Here is an 18,347-nt window from a genome sequence, read left to right on the forward strand (position 1 = left end):
GACCCGCTCAGCTACTCAGTCACTACCACCGCGTGCACAGACGGGCCTCGTCACCCCTCACACTCACAAAAGCCCTCAGGCCGAAACCGTGGACTCACCAGCACCGCCCCCCACAGAGCTTCGTGGCACCGCCAGCCGCCGAAGTGCGCACACTCGCCAAAGCCACTTCCGGTCCGCTTTTCCGCGGGTGGCCCGAACTCTGAGTTCGGGACTTTATCTCCCAGAGGGCCCTGCCAGCGGCGTGCCCGGAACTGGCCATGGGCAGGATGAATGGCCTTCTGGGAAATGAAGTCCAAAGGTCGACGGCGCCGGGGAGGGATCGTGGGAACGTGATTGTTCTGCGCCACTGGTGTGTGGGACCCGACGGACGCCCACACGCGTAGGCTATTTGTTTTTTCATATACGGCGTCCTTTGTTTTCTCAAACGCACGTACATCCATACATGTCTACACAGTTTGAGGAATTTTCTCCAGTGAACACGGCTTCACTGGGAAGTTTCAGCAGATATCCGCCAAGAACTGGAGCATTGTTCAGCCTACCCGTGGTCTGTATGCTAATTTCTCCCAGTGACGTCCTACCTACCTTTTTGTTTTCCTCTTTTATCCAAGCCCGGACAAAAAACCACACACTGCTACTCTGCTGACCCCTGATGTGCTTGCAGTCTGGCCTTCTCTATCCTTCTCACTAATCAGTTGATCACAAGAGATTTAAAAATATCCCGTCAGCCACTTACCTTCGAACAGCATTATGCAAAACAACTTTCTAGAGATGAGGGAGATGTTCTGTTTGTAACTAGCGAGCAGTTGAAATGTGTGGTTGATGTGATTGAGGAACTCAATTTTAATTTTGGGTGAATTTAAAATTACATTTAAATAGCTACATGTGGCTTGTGATTACCACGTTGAACAACTTAGAACATCTGAAAGATGTTCACTTTGGCTCTCCTTACAAGAGACCTATGGGAGACTGTTTTTCAGACAGGACGCAGATTCCTTCCCAGTTACCTTTTGCACAAACAACTTGAATATTGCTGAAGATGTACAAGAGATCCTGAAAATGGGCAACTTGGCTCGTTCATGAGTGGGCTCTCAAATTTTGGGCTGATACAGGGAATTTAATAACTCGAAAATTTGTGTGCTACTAAAATTTAGGTGCGAGTTTATAGCTTGCAAGAAAATTCATGGAGTCAAAGCTATTTACACTTAACTGGTTCCATTATCTCAATGCTCAGACATGTGTGCATTGAGTTAGTGTGTAGCTTAGTGTGGCTAAGAATTTTGTGTGTGTGTAGGTGCAACAGAAAATGAAGCCAATGATCAAACTTACTTTAATTTGCAAGAGTTGAGATTTTTAAATTTATTTTATGAACTGGTAATACTTTTACATGTTTCAAAATTCCAAAAGTATCAAAAGATATAGAGTGAAAATTATTCCTCATCCCTTTCCCCCCAGTTCTCCTCCCCAAGAGCAACTAGTATGACTGGTTACTTTGTACCTTTAGGGGTGTGTGTGTATAAGCAATGTTTTTTTACACAAATAGAAACATACTTTGGACTCCTTATTATAACTTTTCATTTAACAATGTATCTTGGAGCTCTTTCCCGTAAGATTACATAAAGACAGTCCCCAATTTTAAAGCTGTGTAGTTCTCCATTCCAGCATAAAACACTAACGCAGTTCCCCATGGTGGACGCTGAGGTTGTTTACAAATTTTCACTTCTGAAATCAATACCACAGTGAGACCATGTTCAAGCAGTCTACAACATACAAATAAACCTATTGGATTAACTCCTAGCAACAGGTTTATGGAGACAAAGAGTTGTGTGTTTATAATCTTGGATAGCAAGTAATAAATAGTACTTCACAGAGCTGTATCAATTTATACCCTCCCTAGAAATGTGTAGGAACCCCCCTCCTTTTGGATAAAAGTCAAGGCTTATAAAATGCTGGGTGGTCACACTGCTACAGTCCTCCTGAAAGGTAATTTAAAAGCTACATGAAGGGGTGCCTGGGTGGCTCAGTGGGTTAAGGCCTCTGCCTTTGGTTCAGGTCATGATCTCAGGGTCCTGGGATTGAACCCCGCATTGGGCTCTCTGCTCTGCAAGGGGCCTGCTTCACCCACCTGACTCTGCCTGCCTCTCTGCCTACTTGTGATCTGTCAAATAAATAAATAAAATCTTTTAAAAATTTTTATTTATTTATTTTTTAAAAGATTTTATTTATTTATTTGACAGACAGAGATCCCAAGTAGGCAGAGAGGCAGGCAGAGAGAGGAGGAAGCAGGCTCCCTGCCTAGCAGAGAGACCGATGCAGGGCTCAATTCCAGGACCTTGGGATCATGACCTGAGCTGAATGCAGAGGCTTTAACCCACTGAGCCACCCAGGTGCCCCTCAATTTTTTTTTAAATGAAAGCTACATGAAATTGTCGGAGGAAAATGCTCAAAATATAGTTGAGAAGCATGTGTTACAAGAGAACTAGAAAGGATTCCAGGGGCGCCTGGGTGGCTCAGTAGGTTAAAGCCTCTGCTTTCGGCTCAGGTCATGATTCCAGGGTCCTGGAATCGAGCCCCGCATTGGGCTCTCTGCTCGGCAGGGAGCCTGCTTCCTCCTCTCTCTCTGCCTGCCTCTCTGCCTACTTGTGATCTGTCAAATAAATAAATAAAATCTTTAAAAAAAAAAAAAAAAGGATTCCAATTTTCTAAACACAACAATACTATAAATATATTTTTTGTGTGTATAAGATCTAGTGTACACTACATGTATATGTGTGTATTTTTAAGAAAAAGTTACAGGAAAATTAACAAAATCTTAATGGTAGTGACCATCTCTGGGTAGAAGTATGAGGAATTAAATTTTACTTTTGTGCATTTTCCACATTTGCAGTGAAGAACTTACATCACTTTTACAAACTGATAAAACCTGGTATTCTGTAGTTTACAGTAACCTCCCCTGACGAGTTTACTTGACTGTTTCAAGATATCTATATGGAAATGAGTAGGAATATGATGCCTAGAAAATGTAACCTGAAATGAGAAATAAAAAATTTGTAAAGGTCTCTGTTGTCTGGAGAGGAAGGCAAGTGACAAACTTGTTTCCACCTTATCCACTGAGGCCACTGTAACCTCAGCTCACCCAGCAAATACTGAGGCTGTGAAAACATGACCCTTCAGGAGCTGCCATTTTGGGGACCAAGGTGGAAGGAAAGGGGCAACTGCAAGCCTGGCTTCTAGAGCTGTCTAGAGCCGTGAAGTTACTGCTGGGTGTCCACTCGCCAGAGGGCAATGATAGGTGGAACACTCCCAAATCTGTACCCCACACGGCAGGCAAGAGGAATGGTCAAAAGTGGGGCTTATCCATGTTTTACAATATCCATGGTAAAATGCTAAAATTTAGATTATTCAGAAAAGGAGATTCTCGGGGAGCCTGGGTGGCTCAGTGGGTTGAGCCTCTGCCTTCAGCTCAGGTCATGATCTTAGGGTCCTGGGATGGAGGCCCCGCATCGGGCTCTCTGCTCAGCGGGAAGCCTGCTCCCACCAACCTGCCTGCCTCCCTGCCTACTTATGATCTCTCTCTGTCCAATAAATAAAATCTTAAAAAAAAAAAGGTCAGGGACGCCTGGGTGGCTCAGTTGGTTAAGCAGCTGCCTTCGGCTCAGGTCATGATCCCAGCGTCCTGGGATGGAGTCCCACATCTGGCTCCTTGCTCTGCAGGGAGCCTGCTTCTCCCTCTGACTCTGCCTTCCACTCTGTCTGCCTATGCTCGCTCTCTCTCTGACAAATAAATAAATAAAATCTTAAAAAAAAAAAAACCCAAAAGGTCAAAAAAATTACTTGGAAACATTTGTGTATAAATCAATAATATCACTTGTTAAAATCGAAGACATGGAATTGTTAGTAGAGCCTTCATCAATTTAGTATCTGGAAAAAGTTGGTTGTAGTGCTGGGTATGGTTTCTCCACCTTGGCATATCTGTGGCTAGATAATTCTTTGTTGGGGGCCTGTCCTGGGCAATATAGGATGTTGAGCAGCATTCTCTACCCACTAGCTGCTAAGTGGCACCCCTCTGTTCTGCCAGTTAGGATAACGAAAAAGTCTTTAGACATCACCAAATGTCTCCTGGAGGACAAATCTACCCCGACCGTTTCAAGGCAATGGCTTTCAGTAGGAGCTGTGACACCCCCAGGGAATGTAGTAGAATTTCACGGGGGCTTTTCTGGTCATTGATCTGGCCATGAATGCAGCCGACATGTACATGGGGGCCACATGTGCACTAATGACTGTGACATGCAGAACAGGCCCTTGCAGACCCTGTATGTATATATGTGTGAAACAACGAGTTTGAAATGAGATCCTAAGTCAACTTCACATATTAACTCCTGCATGCTTAGAATTTTATACAGAATTTTCCAGAAATGCAGTGGCATTTTGTTTTTTTCGACTTTTTCAAGAGTTAGTCACCACTTAAGAAAATCACATCCCATACAGGAATGCCCATCACGGTATTTCTATGGCCAACATTATATCCCATATACCAGATGACAACAGCCAACACCCCAGCTGTATAGGCATAATGGCCCACATAGTCACATGGAAAGATACTGCACCCACTTAGTACATGTTGCTCTACCTTAATTACTTTTGTTTTAATTATGCTCTACAAAAAGGGACTGTAGATCGATTTTCTACAGTACACGTGTGTAGGTTACATTACCTGTGAATTCATTTTGGAGTAATAGAGGAACAGTAGAAAATATCTATGGTTAAAGGGGGCACTGGGCTTGACAGATTTGAGAACCATCAAACTCAGGTATTTGCAAAGCACCATTTTCTTAAGAAATCAGAGGTCACCTTAGACATTTCTACCCCCAGTCCCCCTTTCCATGAATGCACTGTGTGGACTTACGACAGTTTTGTACCTGTGGTTCAAAAGTCATCCGTAGAGCTCCTCTCCTATGAGGAGTCTCTAATGTCGAATAACACGGAAGCACCCATGGAAGACTCTTCAACCCCAATAACGTGAACTGGGTTTTTCTCTTGCATGATTTCATGGATGTCGAATAATGCAAGTGCCCGGCTCGCAGGCTGTCCTGCCTTTGTTCCGCCCCCAGGGTTCTCACTTGAGTGTGTGTGCTGATGGCGGCCAGGGTGAGAGCTCCGGCTGAAGGACTGCTCAAGCCGTCGCCGGTTCCGTCCCTGGGGCTCCTCTCTGGTATGAGTTATCTGGTGTCGGATGAGGTGCGAACTCTGAATAAAACATTTCCCACAATGATTACACTTGAAAGGCCTGTCGCTCCGGTGAGCTCTCTCCTCTGGATTCAAAGGTGGGTCACAGCTGAGGGCTTCTGTCCATTCGTGCTTTGTTAGACCTGGAGTCTGCTCAAAGATTAGCCGCTGGCGGCACTCGTAGGGCTTCTCCCCAGCATGCTTCCGCTGATGCTGGGCCAGAGAGGAGCTGTGTCTGAAGCCCTTCCCACAGTGGTTGCACTCATATGGCCTCTCCTCTGTGTGTGTCCTCAGATGCAGAAACAGGCAAGTGGTCCGTGAGAAGGATTTCCCACACACGCTACACGTGTATGGCTTCTCTCCAGTGTGTGTCCGCTTGTGCCGGCCCAGGGATGAATTCTGGTTGAAGGCCCGCCCACAGTCCTGACATTCATAAGGTTTCTCTCCGGTGTGAATTCTCCGGTGGACTGTAAGGTGTGTGCTATGGCAGAAAGACTTCCCACACTCAGCACACTTATAGGGCTTGTCTCCTGTATGGATTCGCTCATGCTGAACCAGGGAGGAGTTCTGGCTGAAGGCTTTCCCACATTCTTTGCACATATAAGGTCGTTCTCCCGTGTGAATCCTCTTATGCACTGTGAGATGTGCGTTGTGGTTAAATGACTTCCCGCAGTCTGTACATTTGTAGGGTTTATCCTGTACCTGGCTTCGTGTGAGTTCCGTAACTGGAATGGCTTGACCAGAAGTTTTGCTACAGTCACTGCTGTCACACGGCTCTTTTCCTGAGGACCCAGTCTGCTGACTGATTAAACTTGAGTTATGTTCCGAGTTTATAACCTGTGAGTCGTAAGCACAGAGATATTCTCGCCCAGAAACCTCTGGGGATGCATTTAGGTTTGAGTTCAGGACACCATTCTCCCCAAGTCTGAGACTTTCATAGCTTTTATCTTGAATTGGTGCTTCCTCGAGGCTAAATTCCAACTGGCTCAAATTATCCTGTTCTTTCTCAGGCAACTTCACCTGGCCCTCACATTTCCAGTCTTCCCTTTCGGTGACACAGGATGGCTCCATCTTAGGAAGGCCATGCTCCTTGGGTGGCATGTGGCTTTCAGGTCCAGACTCCCAGCCTAAAAGAATACCAAAGAGCTCTGAGGGAGTTGATGGAAAAAACACAGAGAGGGTGTCAGGCCCTCCTTTCTAACCTCCCTATTGCTGCCGAAGGGTAGATGAATGTGACACAGTCCCAACCAAGGAGACCCCAATGGATGAAATCTGGTATTCTGATAGAAGGGGACAATGTAACTGGCACTATTCTTCCTGCTTCTCTCTTCCTCTGCCTGAAGCATTGATGTGATGGCAGAGATGCTGCAGCCATGCCACAACCCAACAAAAAGCCAGAAGAATCAGAACCATCAGCCCTGGCACCACTGAAATGTTGAACCAGAGGCAGCAGCAGTCGCTCTGGAGAAAAAAAATGTTTCTGTTTTTGAGCTTCTCTAGCCCAGTTTTCAGAGATTTACAGAGGAGCACAATCCTTTTTGTTAAGAAAGCAGAAGGGTGGGGTGCCTTCTGTGGGTTAAAAGCTCTGCCTTCAGCTCAGGTCATGATCCCAGGGTCCTGGGATAGAGCCCCCCATCGGGCTCTCTGCTCAGCAGGGAGCCTGCTTCCCTTCCTCTCTCTGACTGCCTCTCTGCCTACATGTGATCTCTGTCTGTCAAATAAATAAATAAAATCTTTAAAAAGAAAAAAGAAGGGTGTGGAGAATAGGTTTATAGAATATGGACATGAAAGAATAAAACAGAGAAGATGGAGGGCAAGTTCACACATTAGAAATGATCTTGTGGCGGGGCGCCTGGCTGGCCCAGTCAATAGACCATGTAACTCTTGATCCTGGGGTTGTGAGCTCAAGCCCCATGATGGGTGTAGAGATTACTTTAAAATAACATCTTAAAGAAAGAAAAAAAGGAAAAGGAAAAAGAAACGATCCTATGGAAAGGGCATGCTCAGATGGCTGCTGAGAGGGAATATGAGAGAGAGGAAGGGGAGGGATTCTGCCCACTGGAGAAGAGGCAGATGGGGAACATAGGTGAGGAAAACAGAGAGTACAGGAGCAGCGTGCAGACCTTCTGTTCAGAAAAGAGCTAACTGAGCAGGCCTGAGGCTGCCATCCTTAGAAAGGCCAGCTTTTGAGATTGGCCCTGGGCTAGGTGTGGAAATTTGTATATCATTCTAACCGATAAGAGTAGTTCACTGTGCCCAAACTGTGCCAACAGTATGTTTTATGGTGAACAGCTGCTTTCTCCTAGAAGTCTAGCATCTTAGTCTGTGCCAGGCACAGGATGCCTATGGCCAGCCCCCAATGAAACCATCTGGCATTGAGTGTCTAACAAGCTTCCCTGGCAGCTAAGATTTCTCATGTGTTGTCCCAGCTCATGGCTGGGGAAGTTAAGCATGTCACATGTGCCTCCACTGGGAGAGAACTCTGGAGTCTTGGCTGCTTCTGGACTTCACCCCATCAGCCTTTTCTTCCCGCTAACTTTCCTCTAGGTTCTTTCACTGGATCTTTGGGTGGTGCTGGGCACCTTGACACACCACTCTTTCCAACCAGCACATCTGCCATCTCCTCCTGGGAGTCTCCCCCTGGACTGCTCCCCTTAGGGGTTGCCATTTGGCAGATCTCACCTGGATAGTAACCCTGGGCAATTCCAATCTCTGCTGCCCATAGCTCAGTGCCTTGCTCCAGCTGGGAGATGACTTCAGGTTTTGGAAGCTCAGGTCCTGGAAAAAGGGAAAGAAACAGAATATGTGAATCTGCTAAAAAGAGAGAAAGAACCAGCTCAGAATCCAGCCCTAGACTCCTGATAGGGCACGAGGACATCTCACAATAAGGTGAAAACGTTGCATTGGGACAGAACAGTGCAGAAATTCTTCTGCTCATTTGTTCTACAGGGAGTGAGAAGGCAAGATCCCTGATCCCCAGCCCAAGGTCAAGTCCTCATACTAGAAGCCCTGTGACCTACACTCCTTGAAGCATAAATCACTGCAGCAATCAGCTGGGGAACCAGGCCTTACCCACAGAGAGCAGATGCCCAAAGGTCTCCAGCATCACGTCACGGTACAGAGTCCTCTGGGCAGGCCCCAGCTGCCCCCATTCTTCCTGGGTGAAGTCCACCGCCACATCCCGAAAGGTCACCGGCTCCTGAAACATCACACACACTCCTGAACAGCTCAACTGTCTCCATCAGTGATCCCAGGAAGAGGAGGAGGAATGAGGATGCAGAGGACAGAGAGCCTGTATGTTCTGAGGAATGCAACTCAGGTCTCACTGGGGGCATGTGAAAGTATTCAAGCAAGATCAAAGCTAACCGGGCACTTGGGTGGCTCAGTGGATTAAGCCTCTGCCTTTGGCTCAGGTCATGGTCTCAGGGTCCTGGGATCAAGCCCCGCACCGGCTCTCTGCTCAGCAGGGAGCCTGCTTCCCGCTCTCTCTCTGCCTGCCTCTCTGCCTACTTGTGATCTCTCTCTGTGTCAAATAAATAAAATCTTTAAAATAAATAAATAGGGGCACCTGGGTGGCTCAGTGGGTTAAGCCTCTGCCTTTAGCTCAGGTCATGATCTCGGGGTCCTGGGATTGAGTCCCCCATCGGGCTCTCTCCTCGGTGGGAAGCCTGCTTCCTCCTCTCTCTCTCTCTCTGCGTGCCTCTCTGCCTACTTGTGATCTCTGTCTGTCAAATAAATAAATAAAATCTTTTAAAAATACATACATACATACATACATACATACATAACACATCCCACATATCAAACACTTCCATGGGCTGGGTGTGGCTGCTGTCAAAAGCTAGGTATTTCTGGATCTGAGTTTTGATTCTGCCACTTCCTCCTTAAGAAGTCTACGCAGGTTCACATTTCTACTTTGTTTCCCTGTCTACAAAGAATCATGCTTTGGGGGCTGTGATAGGGAACAAGCGCTGTAAAACACTTTCTACAGGACAACATGCAAAAGAATAAAGTTGGTCCTCTACCTCACACCATATAAAAAGTTAACTCAAAATGGATAAAAGATAAAACATAAGAGCTAAGACTATTAAACTCTTATAAGAAAACATAGTAATAAATCTTCAGGATTTGGGATTGGCAAAGGATTCCTAGATATGACAGCAAAAGCATAAGCAAAGAAAGAAAAAAATAAATAAGTTGGAATTCATTAAAATTAAAAACTTTTGTCCTCCAGGACACTATCAATAAAGTGGAAGAAAAAAAAAAGTGAAAAGACAACCGCATTTGCAACAGCAAATCATACACCTGGTAAATGACTTGTATCCAGAAAATATACCTCTTACAACTCAATAATAACAACAACCCAATTAAAATGGGCAAAGGATCTAAATAGGTATTTCTTCAGAGAAAATATAAAATATACAAACACCAAAGAAGCCCATGAAAAGATGCTCAGCATCATTAGCCACCAGGGAAACGCGAATCAAAATCAGTTATAAATACCTCAATTATAAAGGGGTAGTTTCTTTCTTTTTTTTTTTTAATAAAATTTTTTTAAAGATTTATTTACTTATTTATTTGACAGATCACAAGTAGGCAGAGAGAGTGGGAAGCAGGCTCCCCGCTGAGCAGAGAGCCCAATGCGGGGCTCAATCCCAGGACCCTGGGATCATGACCTCAGCCGAAGGTAGAGGCTTTAACCCACTGAGCCACCCAGGTGCCTCGGGGTAGTTTAAGAAAAACACAAGTATATTTTAAAATATTAAAGAAATTATAGTATAGATGGCATATGGCTGATTAAACATGTGCAGGAACTATGAAGAACCCTTTGGTTGGGAACAGAGGTCTCTGTTCATGTCCCTATGTTATCACCTCCCACTCAGAAGGTCCTCAAACCTTGATACACGCTCCCTGTGCCTCCTGTCTCCCCCTCTGCACGGGTTCTCAGTGACAGCCCAGGCACCAGGTCCACTGTATACTGACCTGTCCAGGCCATAAGACCTCTCAATAGCATCACATGAGTCCTTCATGCCAAACAGCTCCACAGAAAGACCCACATGAGAAGGAAATGCTAACTGTCATGTGAGTGAGGTGTCCTGGAGATGGATCCTCTAGTCCCAGTCAAGTTCCAGATGACAACAGTCCAGACTGACACCTTAATCATAACCTCATACACCCAGGCCAGAACCAGCAGCTAAATCATTTGAGGACGTTTATCATCAGAAACTGAAGTAATATTTAGTGTTGTTTTAGGCCACTAAGTTTTGGGGTTATTTGTTACACAGCAACAGATAACTTACACATGTTCTCTTGCTGCTGACAAAGACTCTTTCCTCCGAACCCTCTTCTCAACTATGCCCTGACCTCTGGGCTCTGTGTCCATTTTGCATCACCCAGATTCAGATAGAGTTGGTTTAGTCAGAATCCCCACCACCATATCTGATCGCTCTCCATGTCTTTTCCAAGTCCTCATCCCCCAAAATCCTCCAGGCAGTATCTGATCAACTGGCCTCCTTCTACAAGAATCCTCTTAGGTCATGGGCACTTCGGTGGCTCAGTCAGTTAAGCATCTTACCGTTGGTTTCAGCTCAGGTCATGATCTCAGGGTCATGAGACAAAGCCCTACATTGGGCTCTGTGCTCAGTGCGGAGTCTGCTGGAGATTCTCTCCCCAACCCCTGACCTGCTCATGCTCTCTCTAAAATAAACAAAATCTTGGGACACCTGGATGGCTCAGCTTGGGGCATGACCCCAGCATCCTGGGATTGAGCCCCATGTGGGGCTTCTCCCTCTCCAGATTCCCCTGCTTGTGCTCCCTCTCTATCTCTCTGTCATAAATAAAATCTTTAAAATAAAATAAATAAAATCTTAATAATAATAATAATAATAATAATAATAATAATAAAGGATCCTGTTAGGTCAGTTTAGCAAGAACTACACCCATCCCTGAACCCAGGTATAAATTGCCACTTCCACTCGTTGTATTCGGAATTTGAGCCCAGTTCTAAACTGAAGTCTCTTTCCCGCATTCCAACAGTTTCTGAATAAAATCTCTTTTTACTGCTTTAAGTACTATCCAGCTGTTTTACTCTGACACTGCTCATTCCCTGTCCACCCCATCCAGAGCAAATGCAAACTGAAGCGTGGGTACACCTCCTGGCGATCTGCAAGAACACCCATCGGAAAACACGCAAAGCCAAGGTTAGCAATAGTCTGGCTTGGCCTACTAAATCCGAAATCAAGCAAATCCTCGTCAGCAGCAACGAGAGGCAGACAGTAAGTGCAGGACGTCAAAGATGTGGCGCTTCACATCTTTGGAGGCACACATCTTTGTGGAGCTATGAATTATCTTCGGTTTCTGCCGCGTGAAGACAGCACTTTATGGAGAACACAGGCAGCGGCCACTTTGTCTAGAAATGCTGGAGCTCTCAACTAGGCAGCTTCCCCGACGGCCTTGCAAGCGCGGACCACCCAGCGCAGCGGTTCCCCCACAGCCCCCGCGAGGACGTCGCTCCCGCCAATCCACTGCGTGGGGACCGTCCTTCCCCTCAGGCTGGGCCCGGGCCTCGCGAACAGGACTCCCGGTGCGTGTTCTGGAATTGGAGCATCCCGACGCGTCTCATGCCTGCCGTCTGGCGCGCTGCACTGACACTAGGGACCGTCACCCTTCACGCAGCAGTCGCCCTCGGGCGCGGGGAAGGCCACCGGCGGGAGCCGGGCCAGTCCTGTCCTAGCGAACGAACCCAAGCGCAATCCCAGAACCGGGAAACCGGAGTAGCAGCGGAGCATGCGCAATCGGGGACCAAAGGGTCCGCGTTCGAATCCCAGCTCCACCCTTCCTAGCAGGGCCGGTGGGCGCGCCCCAGACTGCGCCTCAGTGTCTTCCTGTGTAGAGATGGGTAAGGACCGGGCCCTGCTCACCGTGCGCTGAGGGGTTAAAGGGTCGATACCTGCAGGAGACACTCGGCCCGCTGCCATCGTTGTTATTATAATTGTTACCTGAAGCCACTCCGCGGGCAGCCCCGTAGCCATCGCCAGTTCTGTCGCTTCCTCTTCGGGGTTCATTCTGGACCGACAGGTCGAGCACGGGAGCCTAAAGTGGCCGTAAACCCGGGAGCCGCCCCGGCCTCAAGGAGCACTCCACTCGCCGCCCACCGGACAATGGCGGCCGCACTGGTGACGCTAAGACTACAACTCCCAGAAGACAGTGCGGCGCGCCTCAGGGCCTGACCAATGAAAACCTTTGATCGTCGAGACTCCCACCAATGAGAGCCTTTTGGCTTCGGGCCAATGGGACAGTCCATCGGTTGGGCCTCCGGCCACTGGGGGCGCTCCTGCCACAGACCCCGGCGAGGCTGTGGGCTGCGGCGCGAGGCGGGGTGTTGGGCGACTGGGCGTCTCTCGTTCCCCGCGGAGGGGAGCGGAAGGGCTGCCGAAGGACCCGGGTCTTGGGGGGGGATCGTCCTCCCAACCTAGCCGCTGGGGACTCGCGTCTGCGCGCGCCCCGGCGCCTTGACGGCCTTCGGGCCGGCCGCGCTCCCAAGCTTTGCTGCGGAGGCCCCGCTTGAGGATGCCCGTCTGTCCTCACTGGTGGGGCTGCGCTGCGTTGAAACCGGGGCCCCAGCGTCCTGGCTGGCGGTGCTTTGCTCTTCCGAGCATATACCGCCGTTGTACCTAGAACCTCTGTCTGCGCACTGGAACCACAAGAACATTTAAGCGATTTGGTAATATCATGGGTGGAGGGGCGGTTTCTGAAAGCGGACCGCGTTCTCTGGATCGGGGCGTTCCCTCTGAGATGCGTCATTTCTGCGGGTCCTTAGAGCGCCCTGAATTTGTTACTAATAAAGAAGAGAGAAAAAAGCAGACGTTCACCAGGTTGCAGTCGAACCAGAGCAAACATTTGACCATTGTGTTCTAGGAACATTCTAGGAATGGAAAGGCCCAGTGGGGAGGGACAGACAACAAACCAGGAACAGGGTAAAAGGGCAAGCGACAGTGGTCACCGGCTGGGATGGAGCGACTGGCAAAGTTCACACTCTCTCCCATCTCTGTCCTCTCCTCCCCGCCTCTCTCTCCCCACTGCCCCCAACTCCTCCGCCCGAGAACAACGACCAGTCTGCTCTCTGCTGGACCTCTTCCCCTGCCGCTCCACCCCAGGACACATCGCTACAAGGGCAGCAGTACCAGGATGAGAATTTTACAGGCATCTTCAGCAGTGGCTGCTGTGGGAACCATGAATCGGGCAGGCTCCAGAGACTGAATTTGGCCGCTACTGGGTACCAACAAAATTTCTGAGCAGTATTCCTTTCTGGGGGACGGAGAAGGTCCCAGGAGGAACTGTTGCCTTCCCCTTAGTGTAACGGCCTATTTAGCCAGAGCAATTCCATCTGGTAAAACAGTGATTTTGTTGTTTATACAGTAAAACTTAAACTGACCCTGCCCCCCCCCCCCCAATTTACTTAGAAGCAAGTCCAGGAGACCAGTCCCAGGTAACAGAGCCCAAATACAAGGGCTCAGGCCAGGTGGAGATATCCAATCAGTGGAGCACCCATACTGTCTCCCTAGCTACCAAGGAGTGTGGGCCCTGCCTTTTGGGAGCCTTTTGGGGGCCAATTCTGACCAAGGTGATAGGCTAGTTCAAATATCTACTATAGGGTAAATTGTAATTCAATTAGCCCCCCGTGTGTGACCTAGCATGACTGTGCAGCTTTTTCTGTGTGTTACAATCTCACTGGCCACCTGTGTGTGGCCAGGCTCAACCACATGGTCTTTGTCCTTTGAAAGGTCTTCTGTAAGGCTGGAAGGGGTTGCTCTCTCTGTAAGAGGCGGCCTGGATCGGTCAGTTTGATTATCGATGCTTGGCACAAAATAAAGCTTTGCTTGACCTTCGCTTTGTATCAGTCTCGCTCCTTTGATTATGGGTCCATCATTAGCCCCAGACCCCCAAAGGATGGGAAAGGTGGGGGCCATTGGGTCTATTATCTTCTTGGGAGCAGCACCATGTATTTGTGTGGACTCAGCTTTCCTTCTGGTTCTAATGGTGCTGAATCTTCAATGCATGATGTTTCCCTGTCATTTTAATTTTGAATTTTCTACTACTTGTAGTTTTTTTTTTTCTCCTTGATTATATGATAGGGGGTTTGTGTATTGCAGTCATTCTCAAAGCATGGGCCAGGGACACCTGGAGTTTCCTGAGACCCTTCCTCTAAGTTCGTGAGCTCAAAACTAAGTGCATAGGGGCACCTGGGTGGCTCAGTGGGTTAAGCCTCTGCCTTCAGCCCAGGTCATGATCTCTGGGTCCTGGGATCAAGCCCCACATCGGGCTCTCTGCTCAGCAGGGAGCCTGCTTCTACTTCTCTCTCTGCCTGCCTCTCTGCCTACTTGTGATCTCTCTCTCTGTGTCAAATGAATAAATAAAATCTTTAATAAAAAAAAACTAAGTGCACAATAATAGCTTTTTGCTCCCACTTCCATTCTCTCACAAATATACAGTAGCAGTTTGGACTGAGTTCTGCCATTCTCAAGGGCACAGACAGCTTTGGAAACCAGCTGCTTTCCATCAAGCCAGACATTAAAGAGATTTGCAAAATATAATGCAATGCTACTCTTTTCACTAATATTTATTTGTTTTGGAAAATGTAGTAATTTTCTATAAAGTAGGATTTTGTGGGGTTTTTTGTTTAAATGAAACAAAATGTAGTATTCATTTGTTTGGGCTGCCATAACAAAGAACCACAGGGGTGCGTGGCTGACTCAGTCTTTAAGTGCCTACCTTCTGCTCAGGTCCTGTGCTGGGATCAAGCCTTGTTGGGCTCCTTGCTCAGCAGGAAGCCTGCTTCTCCCTCTCTCACTCCCCCTGCTTGTATTCCCTCTTTGACTGCCTCTGTTAAATAAATAAAATCTTTAAAAAAAAATTTAAAAAGTACCACAAACAGGGTGACTTAAAGAACAAAAATTTATTGTCTCAGTTATGGAGGCTAGAAGTCCAAGATCAAGATTTTTATATGGTTTGGTTGTTCAGAGGGCCTGAGAGAGAGACTGCCCTGTTCCTGTTTTCTCAGCTTCTGGGGTTTCCTGGCAGTCTTTGGCATCCCTTGGCCTGTAGATGCTGCCTTTCATCTTCATGTGGATGTCTCCCTGTGTGCATGTCTGTCTCCAATTTTCCTCTTTTTATAAAGAAACCAGTCATTTTGGAGCCGGGTTCACCATAGTGACCTCAGTCTGACTTAAGTACCTCTGTAGAGACCCCATGTCAAAAAAAGGTCACAGTTTGAGGTATGGGATTAGGATTAAATATATTAATTTCCAGGGGACACAATTCAGCCTATCACATGTGTTAACATATAATGGATTCATTTTTAAAAATTTTTTTTTAAGATTTTATTTATTTATTTGACAGACAGATCACAAGTAGGCAGAGAGGCGGGCAGAGAGAGAGAGGAGGAAGCAGGCTCCCCGCTGAGCAGAGAGCCCGATGCGGGACTCGATCCCAGGACCCTGAGATCATGACCTGAGCCGAAGGCAGCGGCCTAACCCACTGAGCCACCCAGGCGCCCTTTAAATTTATTTTTATTGGGCGCCTGGGTGGCTCGGTGGGTTGGGCCGCTGCCTTCGGCTCGGGTCATGATCTCAGGGTCCTGGGATCGAGTCCCACATTGGGCTCTCTGCTCATCAGGGAGCCTGCTTCCCTCTCTCTCTCTCTGCCTGCCTCTCCATCTACTTGTGATTTCTCTCTGTCAAATAAATAAATAAAATCTTTAAAAAATTTTATTTTTATTTTTTAAATGGATTTTTAAGAATTAAAGTATAATCTTTTGGTTTTAATTCTTAATATGACAAATATTGATAGATAGAACCTCCACAAACAAAAAAAACTGTTTGAGGTCCTCAGTGATTTTTAAGATATGAAGGGTTCTTGGGGTGCCTGGGTTGTTCTGTCAACTGCCTTCGGCTCAGGTCATGATCCCAGGGTCCTAGGATTGAGTCCCACATCCGGCTCCTTGCTCAGTGGGGCGCCTGCTTCTCCCTCTGCCTGCCACTCACCCTGCTTGTACTTTCCCTCTCTCTTTCTATGACAAAAAAATAAACTCTTGGAATAAAAATCAAAATAACACCCCTTTAGAGCATTCTCATACCATTCCCCCATGTGTTTGAAAATCCATTCCCTACAGAGGAAAAATCCACAAGTGGGAGGAGTCCTAAAGGAGATCAGGGCAGGAGCCATGGGGATATTTAGGTGGAAAGTGTCCCAGGCAGAGATCACAGAAAATGTGAGACTCTAGATGTTCAAAGAACACACTTTCATAGCTCCCTCGTAAACTTTAAACAAATACAGGTACATATGATGTTTTTTCCTTACCTTCGCTAACATTTTGAACTGGGCAGCTCCAGCTTGATGTCCTTGGGCACCTTAATCTAACCTGTCCAAAGGCCACCTACTCTTCCTGTGCTCCAGCCTTACTCCTCCATGTCACCCCAGCCTACCTCGGTTGTCCGTATCATAATCTGATACTAGATGAAGATTCTTTGAGAAAGATTCCTTTCTCTCTCTTACTCCTCCTTGAGTCACTGAGACTCCATGGTGGATTAAAGATGGCCCCAAAGTCTTTGTCTCTTCCCACCCGGAGGTGGAATTTATTTCCCCTTCCCCTGTCTCTGGGCTTATCTGATGGACCAGGCACTCTAATGTAGCAGAAGTGATGATGTGTGACTTCTGAGGCCAAATCATAAGAAGTTTTTGTGGATTCTGCCTAGTTCTCCTGAAGGGTTTGTTCTTGGGACTTCCCACCTTGGAACCCAGCTACTGTGCTGAGAAGAGCCTAAGCCATGTGAAGGGGCCTAATGTGAAAGTTCCGGTCAAGAACCCCAGCTAAGCTCATGTCTGGCAGCCAGCAGCAACCACTGGTTCACCAGTGCACCTCCATTCTGAGCCTTCACGTGAGTCCAGCTCCCACTGTATCTACCTGACACTGCACAAGAGACCAGTAAGTGAGAAGAAGTCTGTTGATCCATAATAGGACGGTGAGAAAGAAATAAATTGTTTTTATTTATTTATTTATTTATTTATTTATTTATTTACTTTATTTTAGAGCAAGAGAGCATGAGCAGGGGGAGCAGCAGAGGGAGAGAGAGAAGCAGACTCCCCACTGAACAGGGAGCCCAAAGTGGGGCTCCATTGCAGGACCTTGGCCTCATGACCTGAGCTGAAGGCAGACATGTTAAGACTGAGTCACCCAGGTGCCCCCAAATCATTGTTTTAAACCACTATGTTTAGGATGTACATAGTATTAGAAAAGTGAATCTTGGAGGCACCTGGGTGGCTGAGTGGGTTAAAGCCTCTGCCTTCAGCTCAGGTCATGATCCCAGGATCCTGGGATCAAGCCCCGCATCTGGCCTTCTGCTCAGTAGGGACCCTGATTCCCTTGCTCTATCTCTGCCTGCCTCTCTGTCTACTTGTGATCTCTGCCAAATAAGTAAATAAAACCTTAAAAAAAAAAAAAGAAATGTGAATCTGTGGCTTATGGATTTTTCTCTTCTAAAAACTCTCCTGCTCCTTCCTTTCTATCTCCACCACAAGGGCTTTAGTTCAGGCCCTCACTGATCTTAAAAATGTAAAAAATAGGGGTGCCTGGGTTGCTCAGTGGGTTAAGCCGCTGCCTTCGGCTCAGGTCATGATCTCAGGGTCCTGGGATCAAGCCCTGCATTGGGCTCTCTGCTCGGTGGGGAGTCTGCTTCTCCCTCTGCTCCTTCCCTCCTTCACTTGTGCACTCTGTCATCTAAATAAGATAATAGCCTGGGTAGACAGATGCAGAAGACCTCATGGATGAATAATGGGGACTCCAGGTGGAGAAAGAGGGACAGAGAGAGAAGCTAATGATCAAGGCACCCACTGAGGGAAGTTTTCTGATGTGAAGAAACTCCTTGTCAGGACACAGAAAGCCCACCAAGTTCTTGGCAGGAATAATGTATTCAACTGTTTGAAAACCTAGTGAGTCACTAACATGTGTGTGTGTGTGTGTGTGTGTGTGTGTGTGTGTGTGTGTGTGTGTGTCTTAAGAGAGTGTGACTATATCTATTGTGACTATTATGTCAGGCTTGTTAATCATCATTTCACAGTGAATCACT

General features: G+C 47.2%; 1 protein-coding gene across 5 annotated transcripts; it reads right to left on the reverse strand.

Moving 5' to 3' along the window:
- Positions 1-1,326: 1,326 nt before the first annotated feature.
- Positions 1,327-12,459, reverse strand: ZNF8 (zinc finger protein 8). 5 transcript variants are annotated; one of them, XR_014305270.1, is made up of 5 exons: positions 12,222-12,457; positions 8,296-8,422; positions 7,906-8,001; positions 3,425-6,350; positions 1,327-2,008 (listed from the first exon to the last, which is right to left on the reverse strand). XR_014305270.1 is itself a non-coding variant. In XM_082709574.1 (4 exons), exons 2-4 carry the CDS (start codon positions 8,327-8,329, stop codon positions 4,951-4,953), a joined length of 1,530 nt encoding a protein of 509 aa, XP_082565700.1. In that variant the 5' UTR covers positions 8,330-8,422; positions 12,173-12,459; the 3' UTR covers positions 1,327-4,950. The 5 variants fall into 5 exon arrangements, 3 of the variants coding, with proteins under 3 accessions (XP_082565700.1, XP_082565698.1, XP_082565699.1); XR_014305271.1 differs by having other exon boundaries at positions 2,499-6,350; XM_082709574.1 differs by having other exon boundaries at positions 1,327-6,350; positions 12,173-12,459.
- Positions 12,460-18,347: the final 5,888 nt, after the last annotated feature.

The sequence above is a fragment of the Mustela nivalis genome, assembly GCF_964662115.1.
Source record: "Mustela nivalis genome assembly, chromosome: 18".
Lineage (NCBI taxonomy): Eukaryota > Metazoa > Chordata > Mammalia > Carnivora > Mustelidae > Mustela > Mustela nivalis.